This window comes from Dipodomys merriami, unplaced genomic scaffold, assembly GCF_024711535.1.
Source record: "Dipodomys merriami isolate MVZ:Mamm:240054 unplaced genomic scaffold, mDipMer1.0.p SCAF_4, whole genome shotgun sequence".
Taxonomy (NCBI): domain Eukaryota; kingdom Metazoa; phylum Chordata; class Mammalia; order Rodentia; family Heteromyidae; genus Dipodomys; species Dipodomys merriami.
The window spans coordinates 29,273,753-29,289,592 of NW_027205603.1; the positions used below are offsets into that span (position 1 = coordinate 29,273,753).

At 37.3% G+C, this 15,840-nt stretch overlaps 1 protein-coding gene across 11 annotated transcripts in view; it reads left to right on the forward strand.

Annotated features, from left to right (window-relative positions):
• Nucleotides 1-15,840, forward strand: part of Rp1 (RP1 axonemal microtubule associated) — a 338,377-nt gene that overhangs the window by 107,760 nt on the left and 214,777 nt on the right. For 10 of the 11 annotated variants that reach the window (XM_069990725.1, XM_069990729.1, XM_069990733.1 and 7 more), the window contains exons 11-14: nt 5,999-6,074; nt 6,839-6,915; nt 7,013-7,044; nt 7,188-7,317. In XM_069990725.1, coding sequence (XP_069846826.1) covers nt 5,999-6,074; nt 6,839-6,915; nt 7,013-7,044; nt 7,188-7,317 — 315 coding nt within the window. Of the gene's footprint in view, nt 1-5,998; nt 6,075-6,838; nt 6,916-7,012; nt 7,045-7,187; nt 7,318-14,114; nt 14,572-15,840 lie in introns of those variants that run through there. The other variant, XM_069990736.1, reaches the window with a different exon arrangement.

Genomic DNA, 15,840 nt, shown 5'->3' on the forward strand with positions numbered 1-15,840 from the left:
GGAAATTTAGAAGGCTAAAATATGAATTTCTTATCATGAATCACAACCTTTAAGTGGTATTTAAAAAAGAGTAAAAATTAATAACAATGCTTAACAAGAAATGTACTCATTGTCTTACTCATGTAACTGTAACCCCTCTGTACAGCATCTTTACAATAAAATAAGATTAAAAAAATAGCACTAAGTCAAGAAGATACATGTTAAATAAGGAAGTCTTAAGAAAATGTATAAAAGAAAATAATTCTCAAAGAAACAACTGCCCAATAAATAAGTGGGCTAAAGACTTAAAGAGAAACTTCTCTGAAGAGGAAAGAAGGATGGCCAATAGACACATGAAGAAATGCTCAACCTCCCTAGCCATAAAAGAAATGCAAATCAAAACAACATTGAGATACCACCTCACCCCAGTTAGAATGGCTATAATCAAGAACTCTAATAACAACAGATGCTGGAGGGGATGTGGACAGAAGGGAACCCAACTGCATTGTTGGTGGGAGTGTAAACTTGTTCAACCACTTTGGAAAGTAGTATGGAGGTTCCTCAAAAGACTCCACATAGAGCTCCCCTATGACCCAGCATTCCCACTTTTGGGCATTTACCCAAATGATCAAACAAGACCATACTAAAGCTACCAGCACAACTATGTTTATTGCAGCATGGAACCAACCCAGATGCCCCTCAGTAGATGAATGAATCAAGCAAATGTGGTATATATACACAATGGAATTCTATGCCTCCATCAGAAAGAATGACATAGCCCCATTTGTTAGGAAATGAAAAGACTTGGAAAAAATTATATTAAGTGAAGTAAGCCAGGCCCAAAGAAACATAGGTTCCATGGTTTCCCTTATTTGCAATTACTAGTATATGTCTGAGACAAGCAGAAATGGTCAGATAAGTTGATTTTAGGTGAAATGATCCCCAAGATAAGGACTCAAATGGTTTTTTTCTTTCTTGTGATTGTTTCTAACATATTTACAACATGATTTCTTTGTTGCTTTGTATGTCCCTTCCTCATGGTATAACCCCTGTTTTCACTCTCTTTGATGTTGGTATAATTTGTAGAAGGGAGGGGAAAAAACAAATTGATTAAATAGGGATACAGGTGGATCCATTGCAACAATGAGATGTACAAGATGTTAGGTTGAAAAAACGAACTTTACACCTTTGGGTGTGGGAGAGGAATAGGAAGGGGAGAAGGGATGGGAAGGAGAAACAAAGGAGGAGGCAACAATGATTGATAAGAAATGTACTCATTACTTTGCCCATGTAATTGTAACCCCTCTGTATGGTATTTTCACAATTAAAAAAAAGAAAAGAAAAAAATGGCTATCAGAGATGTAACATTTAAAGAAACAGAGGAATCAATAAGAATGGTGTTTGTAGTTTGAATAAAATGCCCCTTACAGGATCATGTATTGAAGGTTTGGTCTACAGCTGGTAATGCTGCTTGGGAGAGGTGCTGGAAATTTTTAGAGTTGGGGCTTCTCTGGAGACTGTTAACCAATGAGTCGATGGAAGATGTGTTTTTTCCTGGCCTCTTTCTCATTCTCTCTATTTCCTGGCTACCATGAGCCAAAAGAAAGCCTTCTTTCTTTTAAGGTTTTTTTAATACCAAGTCATAGCAATAAACACTGACTAATACAAACTGGATCTTAGAAAAAGTCAACTGTTTTAAACTGGACTTGATAAATTAATGAAAAAGAGAAAGTAGATACCCAACATTAGATTGAGAAGTTGCATACAATTATAAACACATAAATGAAAAAACTTTGAGGTTTCTATATACAACTACTAGTAAAGAATAAAAGAAACAAGAGCACTGGTGAAGTTATCTTTTTACATATTAGTAAATTTGTTAGAAAATATATATTACCTTAACGTAGCATCAGAAATGATATTTTATCAGAAATGATAAAATATGTAAGAAATTAACATTAACAATAAGAAATGTAAACCCAATTGTATTAGAGTGGAATTGTGCAGAATAGAGAATTATCTAGAATAGGGACAACCATTGTCTAGAGCTGAATGATGAGGTGGATGGAGGTAAGGAAAGATGTAGATAGGTATAGCATGTCTTTGGGGATGATGATGACAATGTGTAATAAATTGGGGTATGGTGGTGTGTGCTCAACTGCAGTTACAGCTATAACCATCAAATATACTACAGGCCACTGAGCCTATTTAAATGGGTAAACTTTCTGTGTAAATTATTTTACAGTAAAACTGTAAAAATAATTTTATTATTTACCCAGAAAAGTCTACAGACAATAATAGCCAAGAAAATTTTGGGAAAGATCAAGAAGGAAGAATCTCATTACAATGTCTCAGAATGACAGCTTTTAAAATAGTTTGGTGACAGTCGTAGTGATGTAGAGACAAATTAGTGGTACAGAATGAGTTTTAAGTGAATTTCATACCAAAGAAGCAACTGATACTAATTAAGTCAATTCCATATGACCAAAAATACTTCATATTTGAAGTGATAAACATTTTGAGATTTAGCTATTCTAAGATAGATTTTAATTAACTCTTTTATTCTGAGATGTCATGTTCAAATAAAGTTTGTATCAAATAATGAAGAGAGACTTGAAGCTTTTACTCAGTTTCTCCCAATGATAACATGCTGTAAAGCTCTAGAACACTTTCTGCCTGGCTATTGATATTAATACAGTTAGGACACAGAAGTGTCTTGTCATTATATCCCCCACATTGCTCTCTCATAACCACATCATTGTCCTTTGCACTCTCTCCTCAGTCAGTTTTCTGGTCTTCACCTCAGTAAACCACTATACTATACATTCTTAGAATTCTTCAGAATAGTCGTTGTATTATGCATAGTATCCAATCTTATGGTAGGAAATGTATTTTAAGTATATCAATGCACTAAAGTATTATAGAAGTTTAAAAATCATATCCAAGAATATTTAAGAAAAATGTGGCAATATTCTTATATAATGTTAGATGCATTACTCTGTCATGTTTCCCCAAATCTAAGAGGCTTTGCACAAAGCATGTTTGTTCACATAACAGTCTGATACAAGTTGGAAAGGCTCTCAGTCATTCAAGGCTCAAGGCCTGGCCAGTGTACTACACTTCATGTGTTGTATGACTTCCAGAGTCAGCATAGAAGATGGAGTTGACCAAAGAACGTGAGTTGTCTCTTGTAACCTAAAAGAGGGAGCAATATGATGAGCACATAGCTTGAAGCCATACAGCAGAGCACCAGCCTGTTACAGAGTGGGACACAATTTGATTGGATATAGACAGACCATAGGCATACAAATGTCTGAAAATGTATAAACCAAAATAACTGATCTTTGTGGGTGCTGTAATTTCACTTATTATTACATTAATGAGTAGGGTTTTGAATAATATAAAATATCCTATGCCTTATATGAGAAAATAATCCATTCAATAGAACTTAAAATTCACTCTTTGACTCCTATTCTTCCCACTAATCCCTACAGAAAGTTGGCTTTCTTTAGGAACTCATCTTTGTTAGTTCTAGTTCCAGTTGACTCTTTCTCACTCATGGAAACAGTACACTAAAAATGTAGCTTTATGATGTTATTAACTTAAAAATTTTTAAGGTCAATTCCTCTTTACCCTTCGAGTTTATCAGCTTTTCAGTAGCTTTTCAAATCTGTTTCAGAATTCTGGTAACATTTTTCCCTCTGCAGACAAGTAATTATTAGTTATTGGGCAGAATTTAAAAATAAAATCAACATTTAGGGATAAACATTTCAGGCATCTACAAAGCACAGCAGTGTATCTCTTCATTGTCCTGGGCAGTCATTGCCCAAGTGTGGTTCCTAGGCCTTCAGCATTGTCTGAGATTTTGTTAAAAAACCAGTTCTTAGGATAATAGTCTAGCTAGAAGGCCAACCCTCATTTTCTTGGATCTGTTATCTTTTTAGCCCTGAAAATTCCACTCCCTGAGATACTCTTCTTTCCTGTGCAGACTAGGAAATGATTCTTTTGGCTGCCTGTGTCAGGTCAACTGAATCAGGAACTGTGAGTGTGAACCCAGCAGTGTGTGTTTCCACAACCCCTCCTGCTGACCTCATAAGTGTGCTGAAGTTTGAGAACCATGATCTAGGGAAGCATGAGATGTGTGTCTCTGCTCAGTTAGAGAAGTGTATGATGAAGGGTGAAATGGCAGAACAAGCTGACATCAGACAGTGAAAGCCACTGAGCGCCTTGATAAAAAGTTTTATCCAAAAGCTGATCAGTGTTCACTCATTTACTAATGATTCTTAGTTGGGGAAGGTTGTATTTTGAGCTCAGTATTTGCATAGACAAAACCAGGGTGACTAATTAAAAATAATTAAAGCTAGGGGCTGGGAAGTTGGCTCAGTGGTAGAGCACTTGCCTTGCATGCCTGAGGCCCTGGGTTTGATTCCTCAGCACCACATAAGCAAAAAGAAAAAAAGCTGGAAGTGGCACTGTGGCTCAAGTGGTAGAGTGCTAGCCTTGAGCTGAAGAGCTGAGGGACAGCACTCAGGCCCAGAGTTCAGGCCCCATGATTGGACCCCCCCAAAAAAATTAAAGCTACCAAATTTTATCAATGAATTAAATAAAATAAAACTTTTAACCTACATTAGTTAGAAAATTAAACTTCAACATTTCAAAGGAGAGTATAACATTCACTTGCCTGTATGCTTTGTGTTACCAGAACTGGTGAAGCTCCCGGGAGTTTTCCAAAAGGGAGGAGGCTTTTACCTTACCCTGAGGCACTGAGTTTATGAAATTATTACAAAAAAAGAATTATAAACCCATTTAGATAGAAACTAAAAAAGTGTGTTAGTAAAAAAAAAGGAAAAGAGAACAGTGAACAACCAGACAAGGGTGCAGTGCATCTGATACTAGGCTCAGTGAGTTCTCCCAACGTCAAGGGATTTTATTATGAGAAGGTAGGTGGGTGGGAGAGGGTGGGTGGTTACAATTATCTTAGAGTAAGTATACCATGTGGTACATTCAGTCATTTCTTTTGGTTTTATACTGATTTCTTTGATTAGAGGAGGCATTTTATCAAATGTTTGCATCTACCACCAGGACAAGAGTTCTTATAAAGATATTTCTGCTCAGTTCCCAGAATGTGGTAATCATTTGGACAAGGTCAGAGGGAGAATGGCTACTCTTTTACCACACACACACACACACACACACACACACACACACACACACACACACACACACACACACACACACACACACACACACACACACACACACACACACACACACACACACACACACACACACACACACACACACACACACACACACACACACACACACACACACACACACCACACATATGATTCTGGTACTATACCCCCCTAAATTCTTAAGTTTTTACCTAGTACCAGCCTCAGCTCATAGTCCTACTACCAGTATCTTGTGTGTAGCTGAAATTACAGGCATGAATCCTTACAGGCATAAATCACTATGCCAAGCTTATTTATTGAGCTGGGGTTTCACTAACATTTTGCACCACCATCTTTCTGACCTTTCATTCTCCCCTCCCCCGCCTCCGGAATGTCTAGGATTACAATCATAAGCCACCACACATGGCCTCGTTCATACAGATTTAGTCCAAATTTGAATTTTAATAATATTCTAGAAATAGATAATATTACTAACTCATTAAATGCACATTATTTGGAAGATCTTAGGTCTAAGATTATGAATATAGTTATTAAGAGCACATGCAGAATTATTAAATTTTATTTGTTTGGAAAATAATATGAAATTTATATCACTTTAGAATAATCAGCTTTAGAATAATTCTGTGCTTTTGTTCATGTGTAACAAAAGTATTGAAATGTTTCTAACATTTACTTCTGTAATAAATGGTTTTGCAGTAGGAAAACTTTATGTTGGACAGACCTGTATATGTATTTGGAAGTAAGACCTAAAACCTTGAAATAATCCCCCCAAAATACAAACACACTTACTTGCATTACATTTTCCTCTGATTTGTGTTTAGGAAATGGCTGGTTTCTTGATGATGTTGTGGTCAAAGATCCAACCACAAACCACGAGTATGCCTTCTTCTGTCACAGGTTCGTGAAATTGCCCAGCAAAATCATCTCAGAGAATCAGACTCAAGCTCAAATTCAGTTATTGTGGGTCATTGATATGTCAGTGCATCACTTTTATGAACATTCACTTCTTCTATAGAGAAATATCATCAATTATGTTTATATAAATGGAATAGTTATATGAACAGAGTATTGATAATTTGAGATAGCTCCTTAGAATGTTATACAAATGGAATATTTATATGGTTATGTAATGGAATATTTACTGATAATTTAAGACAGGTCCTTAGTATGTGATTTTTCTCTACACATTAGTTAGGAGGGTGAGATCTCTATCATGCAAGTATATTCCCCTTGCCGAGGTCCCAAATGGTAAATATGCATGGTAAATGCTGCTTTTTAAACATTGATGACATTACTGACTTATAACTGACTTTATTTGAATTATTTTGCTATGTCTTTTATACTTCATTTATGCAGCTATTAATGACCATGTGTCAAATAACTGACTTGGGTTGGAGCTTGGTTCAGTTGGCGGTTATCAGGCTAACTGGTTGATTCACCTGTGGATGAGGGAAAAGAATTTTATCTCACCAGAAGACAGCTTCTTCCACCTCGCCTTTCATTCTTACAGTCATTTTAGGATTTCTTTTTCTATTCTGTATTGCTCTATGCTACTCTTACTACATGTCAGTGCCTTTCCCAAGCTCCTGCTGAATTGGCTAGATAAGTGTTAGTGGTTTAGGTTTAGCTTGAAAATCATTGACACATTTTTATTTCCGCAGATGGCTGGATCAAGGAGAGGGTGATGGAAAAATTGTCAGAGAAATATATGCCAGGGATAATAGTATCTTTTCTGCAAGTAAGTGTTCTTGGTTCTTGGAAAATTACGTTTTATGATGACTGAAAAAAGCATGACTGCGGAAATTAATGATTCTCTCTTTGCTTCATCTTCTCAGGGCAGAAGCTAGAACTTAAGAGTAAAGAAACAGTAAGATTTTGCCTTGAACTTTAAATTATTTAGTTCAATATTGAAATAGCTATATTATGTGTTAAACAAAACTGTAATTTTGGTAAAGATAATTCTTAGTAGTATCTTTTCATAAGGCATGTTTGTTTTGCTTTTCTTTTTAGTGGGCTGCAGAGAGCTGGAAGTTTACAAAAGGAAACACTCTTCAGTTCTATAACAGGCTGACTGGAGGGTTTGTCCGTCTGCACCCGGATGGCACGGTTGATGCTATTGGAGAGAAGACAGACAAATATGGTAAAGCCAGTGGATCAAATATTTGTCACTTCAGTTCTGGGGGCTGAAAAGAGGAAGATTTCTAGGCATGGATTAATTTATAAATTTGCTTCTTTTTCATATGAATTTAAACCAGCATTAGGCCACTTAAGTAGTTCATTCTTGCCAATCATTGGTACCTCATGCCTTCTTCTTCTTCTTCTTCTTCTTCTTCTTCTTCTTCTTCTTCTTCTTCTTCTTCTTCTTCTTCTTCTTCTTCTTCTTCTTCTTCTTCTTCTTCTTCCTCCTCCTCCTCCTCCTCCTCCTCCTCCTCCTCCTCCTCCTCCTCCTCCTCCTCCTCCTCCTCCTCCTCCTCTTCCTCCTCCTCCTCCTCCTCCTCCTCCTCCTCCTCCTCCTCCTCCTCCTTCTTCTTCTTCTTCTTCTTCCTCTTCTTCCTCTTCCTCTTCTTCCTCTTCCTCTTCTTCCTCTTCCTCTTCCTCCTCTTCCTCCTCTTCCTCCTCTTCCTCCTCTTCCTCCTCTTCTTCTCCTTCCTCTCCTTCCTCTCCTCCTCCTCCTCCTCCTCCTTCTTTCTTTCTTCTTCTTCTTCTTCTTCTTCTTCTTCTTCTTCTTCTTCTTCTTCTTCTTCTTCTTCTTCTTCTTCTTCTTCTTCTTCTTCTTCTTCTTCTCCTTCTCCTTTTTCTTCCTCTTCTTCCTCTTCTTCCTCTTCTTCCTCCTCCTCCTCCTCCTCCTCCTCCTCCTCCTCCTCCTCTTACTCCTCCTCCTCCTCCTCCTCCTCTTCTTCTTCTTCTTCTTCTTCTATTGTGATGGTGAGTTCAGAGGTGTTACAGTTACATAAGTAAAGTAATGAATACATTTCTTTTTGAGCAATTTTCTACTGCTTGCCCTCCCCTCCAGCTTCCCTTCCCCAGGTTGTAAAGTTCATTTCCAACATAGTGTCTAGTGAGTATCACTGTTGCATTGGTTCACTCATTGTCCAACCATTTCTGTGAATTCCCCTTTCCTTCTTCAAGTCAGATAAACTTATATACAAGACAAAGGGTACCAAAATCACAAGCAGTGACCACAGGGAATAAACCAGAAGAGAAAAAAAAGACAAAAGAAATAGCTGTGAATAGTGCACTACAGAGAGGAAAAGAAGAAAGACTAAATAATCCCTGTCCCACAAAAAAAAAACCTCTTGTTTCCATATTGTGGAGATCATTTCGATTGGCATCATTTTGTGTGGTCTTATGTACATACCTATTGGGCTACTGGGCTATTGTGACCCTAGGCATATACTAATTATAACAAATGAGGGAGACCATGCAGCTTATGTTTCTTTGGGTCACTTAATATGATTTTTTCCCAAGTCTTTCCATTTCCTTACAAATGGGGCAATGTCATTCTTTCTGATGGAAGCATAAAATTCCATTGTGTATATATACTACATTTTCTTGATCCATTCATCTACAGAGGGGCATTTGAGTTGATTACATATCTTGGCTATGGTAAATAATGCTGCAATAAACACAGTTGTGGTGGTAGCTTTAGTGTGGTATTGTTTGTGATTATTTGGCTAAATGCCCAGGAATGGGATTGCTGAATCGTAGGGCAGTTCCAACGAGAAACATCCATACTGCTTTCCAGACTGGTTGAACCAGTTTACATTCCCATCAACAGTGGAGTAGCATTCCCTTTGGGCCACATCCCTGCACACATCTGTTATTATTTGTTTTCTTAATAATGGCATTCTAACGGTGGTGAGGTGGAATCTCAATGTAGTTTTGATTTGCATTTTTTTATGGCTAGATATGTTGAACATTTCTTTCTTTTTTTTTTTTTTTGTCGTGGGGCTTGAACTCTGGGCTTGGGTGCTGTCCCTGTGCTCTTCACCTCAAGGCGAGTGCTCTACCACTTGAGCCACAGCACCAGTTCTGGTTTTCTAGCGGTTTATTGGAGATAAGAGTCTCACAAACTTTCCTGCCCCAGCTGGCTTTGAACCGTGATTCTCAGATTTCAGCCTCCTGAGTAGGTAGAATTACAGGCGTGAGCCACCGGCGCCCGGCTATGTTGAACATTTCTTCCTGTTTTTATTGGCAATTCTTGTTCCCACTCCAGAAATCTTTTTAGTTTTTTAGCCTACTTATTAATGGGGTGGTTCTTTCTTTGAGGATTTGTTTTTGGGGGGTTTAATTTTTGAGCTCTAAGTATATTTTAGATATGAGGCCCTTGTCTGTTGTATAGCTATAGAAGATATTGTCCCAATCTGTGCACTTTCTATTTACCTTGCTATCTATTTCCTTTTTTGCCATTCAGAAGCTCTGAAGTTTAATGCAATCACATTTATCCAGCCTTTCTTGGATTAATTGTGTATGCAGATCTTTATTTAGGAAGTTTCAACCTGTGCCAAGGATCCCTAATGTATCCATTATCCCTTCCTGTAATATTTTTAGGGTCTCTGCTTTTACCTTGAGGTCTTTGATCCATTGGAGTTGATTTTGGTGGAGGGTGATCTATAAGGATCTTACTTCAGTTTCCCTCACTAGTATAGCCAATTTTACCAGCACCGTTTGTTGAAGAGGCTGTCTTTCTTCCATCTGATGATTTTGGCTCCCCTATCAAAGATTAGGTGGCCATAGTCTGTGGGATCATGTCTGGGTCTTCAATCTATTCCATTGGTCCTCAGGCCTGTGCATGTGCCAGTACCAAGCTGTTTTTATAACTACAGCTTTATAATAGAATTTGAAATTTGGTATTGATATTCCTCCAGCACTGTTTTTCCTGCTAAGGATTGTTTTTTTACTATTTGGGGTCTTCTTTTATTCCATATGAATTTTTAATTACTTCTTCTATTTCATTGAAGAATGTTATTGAGATATTGATGGGTATTGCATCAAATTTGTAGGTAGCGTTGGGCAGTATTGCCATTTTCATGATGTTAATCCTCCCAATCCAAGAGCATGGGAGATTTTTCCAGTTTCTTAGTTCTGCTTTAATTTCCTTTTTCAGGTTTTTAAAGTTTTCATCATAGAGGTCCTTTGCTTCTTTTGTTAATTCCTACATTTTATTTTTTTGAGGTTATTACAAAATGAATTGCTTTTCTGATTTCAGTCTTGATCTTCTCATTGTTGGGACACAGAAAAGCTACTGATTTTTGTGGTTTAATTTTATACCCTGCTACTTTACCAAAGTTTTGGATTAGCTTAAGTAGTTGGGATAGGATTCTATGGGGGTCTTTAAATACAGGATCATATCATCTGCAAAGAGGGAGAGTTTTACTTCTTTCCGTATTTGAATCCCCTTTATGTTTTTCTCTTGCCTTTTTTGCTCTGGCTAGGAATTCCAATAATATATTGAAGAGGAGTTGAGAAAGCAGACATCCTTATCTCATTCATGATTTTAAAGGAAATGTTTCAAACTTTTCACCATTAAGTATAATACTACTATATGTTTGTCATATATAGCTTTTATTATATTAAGGAATGTTCCATGAATTCCTAGTTTCTCCAGAGCTTTCATCATAAAGAAGTGTTGGATCTCCATCTATTTTTTGGGGGTCAGATTTGTTAAGGGTCTGTCAGTTTTGTTAAGTTTTTCAAAGAACTAACTCTTCATTTTTTGATCTTTGCTATGGTTTTTGTGGATGCTAATTTATTTAATTCTGATTTTAATTATTTGTTTCTGTCTACTGGATTGGGGTTTGCCCTGTTGCTCTTTTTTCAAGGAGCTTAAGGTGCATCATTTAATTGTTGGTTTGAGATTTCTCCAATTTGTTGATGTAGCCATTCAGAACTAAAAATTTTCCTCTTAGTACTGTCTTTCCTGTGTTTTAGAGGAGCTGGTATTTTGAGTGTTATTTTTGTTAAATACCATGAATGTTTGAATTTCCTTTCTGATCTCTTCACTGACCCACTGGTGATTAAACAAAGTGTTCCGTTTCCATGTGTTACAGAATTTTCTATGGTGGCTTTTGGTGTGAGTTATAATTTTATTCCATTGTGAGCTGAGAGAACACAGGGAGTAATTTCAACATTTCTGAATTTGTACAGATTTGCTTTGTGTCCTAAAATGTCATCTGTTTTGGAGAATGCTCCATGTATTTCCAAGAAGAATATATATTCTGATAGTGATGGGTAAAATATTCTGTGGAGTTCTGTTAAGTCTAGTTGGTCTATGCAGATTTTTTAAATTTTTGAGTTTTCTTTGTTCAGTTTTTGCTAGGTTAATCTATCTAGAGTTGACATTGGTATGTTAAAGTCACCAGCAATCAATGTGTTTGGATCTAAGTGATTTAAGTGTGAATTGGGGCGCTCTGGCATTTGGTGTACAGATATTTAGAATTATCATATCCTCCTGTAGGAAAGATCCTATGTATATAATATCCTAAGTATGTAATATCCTTCTGTATCCTCACTGATTTTAATTTGAAGTCTGTTGCCCTTTATTAGTATGCAGTGTCCTCTGTATCTCTTCTTACTGATTTTAATTTGAAGACTGTTGCATGTTTATTTTGAGTGGGAGTTTAGATTACTGGTGTTTCTATGGCCTGATCTGCCCAATTGGAAACAATAGCACAGACCTTAGAGGTTCAAAATCATAGATAGGTATTTTCAGCCTACCTCTCCATTTGGATTCAAAAGCAGAGCCAATACCACCACAGTATACAATTTTAAGACAAAAACCAATCCCAAGCCCTGTAATTGCACCAATTCTAGAGGTTCACAGTCATAGGTATTTCCTGAGCTATCTTTCCTTTTCTTTGTTATGGGAAGGATATTATGGTTCAGGAGTAGCGATTATATATAGTTGTAATCAATGAACAAATGTGTCATGAACTTTAAAGCAGTCTGAACCATTAGCATGGTGAGCCACTTTGACATAGTCTAAATGGATACAGATAAAGTCTAGCTCAAAGACAAACAACTAGGGATCAATGAAAATGAAGATGGAGTGAAGGGCCAGAAATAAAGGAAAACTGGTTGAGATGAAATTAGAAGAAAGATTAAGAGTAGAAGGAGGAGAAAATAAGAATAGAGTAATATAGAGAAGGAAATGAAAATAAGGAAGAAACTAAGACCTAAATTCAGAGTAAAAAAAGAAAGAAATTTAAAATTTTATATATTTATAAAGTAATAATACTAAAATAAAAATACTAAGATTGAGAAATAGAAAATTAAGTAATCAAAAGATAGCCTGTATTAAGTATGCATATAATTAAGGAGGAAGCTTAGTAATCGTCATAGACTGTGTATATAGGAATGAACAGAACAGCAATGAAGAAGGAAAGGAATTGGAAAAAAGGAAAAAAATAAATATAGAAAAAATTAAAATTAGAATTAGAAAAAAATCTTCAATTTAGTTGAGGGAGTTTGTGTTTCCTCTATGTCCACTATCCTGTCTCTTGATGGATCCTTTGGTTTCCTTGCAGTAGTCAGTTTTCCTTGTGGCTCAGGGGCTTCTCAAATCAGTTTGAGTGGCAGGAAAAATGTTCTGCCTTACAAACTTTGGAATTTTTGTATCCTACTCCCAGACTAAGCAAGAGAGGGGATCCACTTTGTGTATAATGCAGGAAAGAGGTTATTCAGTTCTGTAGGTTGGAGTCTCTGCAGGTGAGCTTGAGTGTGAGTGGGATTGTGGTGTCTGGAATCAGTGGCTTTTCCCAGAGGGGCTAGGTTCTAATACTATTTTGGCCCAGCCTGTAGCTGCTCTTGGCTTTTATAGCCTATCCAGTTTTCTTTCCTTTTTTTTCAGTGAAATTTTACAGACTTTTGGGTTTTTGATTCCTGCACCAGGAAAGCTGCAAATTTAGCTGCCATATGACTGGAATGTCTTTGTTTGCTGCAGAGGGGCAGTAAAGTTGTCCCTCCCTGGGTGGAGCTCCTTCTGGGTGGGGCAGCCTTCCTCTGGGTAGAGCTGTATCTCACTGGTCAGATTGCTTTGCCTCATTGAGAAATGGTGCTGCACTTGCTGCTTTGCAAGCCTGTGTTACCTGCTAGCTTCTTTTGCTAGCTCTATGTCAGTATCAGACTTGGCATTCTTCTCAGGTGGGCAGAGGCTTTTGTTCCAGAAGCTTTCCTCTGGGCTGGAGTGAGGATGGATTTTGTGGGGTACTCACACATTGCTTTGGAGTTTTGGACTCTGTGATGTGATGAGTTTTCTCATGTCCATCTGATGTGGCCAGCAGGATGTGGATTTTTGCTTTCAGTCATCCAGTTCATGTTGAAGGTGAGTGAAAAGCTGTGCACATTCTGTCTCTGGTGTTGCCTTTGCCTGCCTTTCTCTGGCTGCCTTTGTGCAGTTGCAGCTGTAGCTGCTGATGTGTACTCGGATCTGACTTCTTAAGTAGGCTTCCTGTAATTTTCCTCTCTGGCAAAAGTCTTTGTACAATTATGTCTCACTTGGTGTGACTCTAGGTGCAGACTATTCAGTAAAATTCTAAAGCTCTGATTTCTAAAAGATAATTGTATGGGTTCCCTGTGGTCCCTTCATCATCTTCCTCTGATCTACCCTCCTATAATCTTAGTTACTCAGGAGGTTGAGACCTGAGAATCTCCATTCAAAGCCTAAGCAGACAAATTCAGGAGACTCTTAACTTCAGTTAGCCAGCAAAGAGCCAGAACTGAGTAGGAGAGAGTGAGGGAAGCGGTGACATTGTCCCAAAAGAAATGTGCTCATTATCTGACTTATAACTGTAACACCTTTGTACATCACATTTATAATGAGAATTTTTAAAGCCAGAATTGGAAGTGTGGTTTAAGTGGAAGAGCACCAGCTATGAGTAACAAAAAATAAGATTTGCATCTTCTGCCTTCCCTTCTTTTTTTTTTTTTTCACAATAGAAATGCAGCTTTATTAAGGAAATGAGAATGAAGCAAGTTGAAACTGGGTTGGAAAACAGTCTGAAATTTTCCTTTAATATTCTCCAAAGCTTGAGGCTCCTATTTGCATGGTCTCATCCTTCAGATCAATGATAGCAACCTACAGTTGAGCAGGCAAAATGTTTAACTCTCCTCATCGATCCCAGTCTCTGCGTAAATCCGGTTCTTGAAATCAGCAGTCATCTCTGGTAAACAACCTCTATGACTGGAGGCATCTGGATTATTCTATCATATACAGGAACAACATGAAGCTCCTTAAGATGGAGAAAATTATCGCAAAGACCTGGAAAAAGAGAAACAGTTTGCTTCCATGTTTGAGACTGAATAAAATTTCTTCATCAGTAACCACTGCCTTCCCTTCTTGTATTAATGTTCTTGGAATACAAGCTCTGGTTCCATGAGGAAGCCCTAGGGAACATATGACACAAATACATGACAAAACCAGAAGCTTTTAGCTTTCATTTTTCTAGAATATTCATACATTAGTCCTGTAATACAGAAAGCAGAATGAACAGCATTAAAAATGCAGATGCAAGAAAGTGAATAATTTTTCTCAGTGCAACTGACAAGTAATCATAATGATGACTTGCAGGATTATTACCTAATGTTGAGCTCAGTGTCCCATCAGTTCACACTAATGAATGAATTTTCATATGTCTAGAAAGTGTTGTGATGAATGCTGACTAGTGGACATCTTTGCAGAAAATTATTTTAAGAATATATCTCTGAGATATAGTTTATAATTTACTTATAATTTTCTCCACAGAACAATATTATGTTCTCATATAAGCTAGTCCTTCTATTCATTTATTAAGCCAGTTGTGAATGTAGCTATTTTCATAGTTATTAAGTTAGAATCTTGTATTCCTGAGTGCTGTTGAACTTATCTTGGTAATATTGGACCTAAAAGCAGACACATAGCATGAGAAATTCTTTCAAATGCCATGGGAGCTGTAAGATATTATAAACGGCATCGTTTATACAATGAAAGTCACAGACAAGTCTACTTTACTCTTTTTAATTTTTGTACCAGTCCTGGGGCTTGAACTCAGGGCCTGGACACTGCCTCTGAGCTTCTTCTGCTCAAAGCTAGTGCTCTACCATTTGAGTTACAGCTCCACATCTAGCTTTACTGTGGGTGTAGTTTATTGGAGATAAGAGTTTCACAGACTTTCTTGCCTGGGTTGGCTTTGACACATGATCCTCAGATTTCAGCCTTATGAGTAACTAGGATTACAGGTGTGAGCCACCAGTGTCCAGCTTCTTCTGCCCTCTTTGGGGGGATACTATAACTGAGAGGAAGGTCTGGACAACTGTAACTTTTAAGATTTTTAACCCTAAAACTCAGTTGCTATTTTTGTTCAGGTTTTAACACCAAACCTCAAGGGATATTTTCTTTTAAATAAGTTTTTTATTGTGAAAATATTCTACAGAGGAGTTACAATCACATGAGCAATGTAATGAGTAAATTTCTTATCAAGCATTGCTGCCTTCTCCTTTGATTTTCCCCTACCATCCGTTCCCATTCCCTCCCCATCTCCCCAAAAACTACATCCCCCCAAACGCCCCCCCTGCACCTAAATTGGAAAGTTCGTTTTTCCACATAGGGTCTTGTACATCTCATTGTTGCAATGGGTCAGTGTATCGCTTTTTAAACAATTTGTTTTTTTCCCTTTTGCTCCCCAAA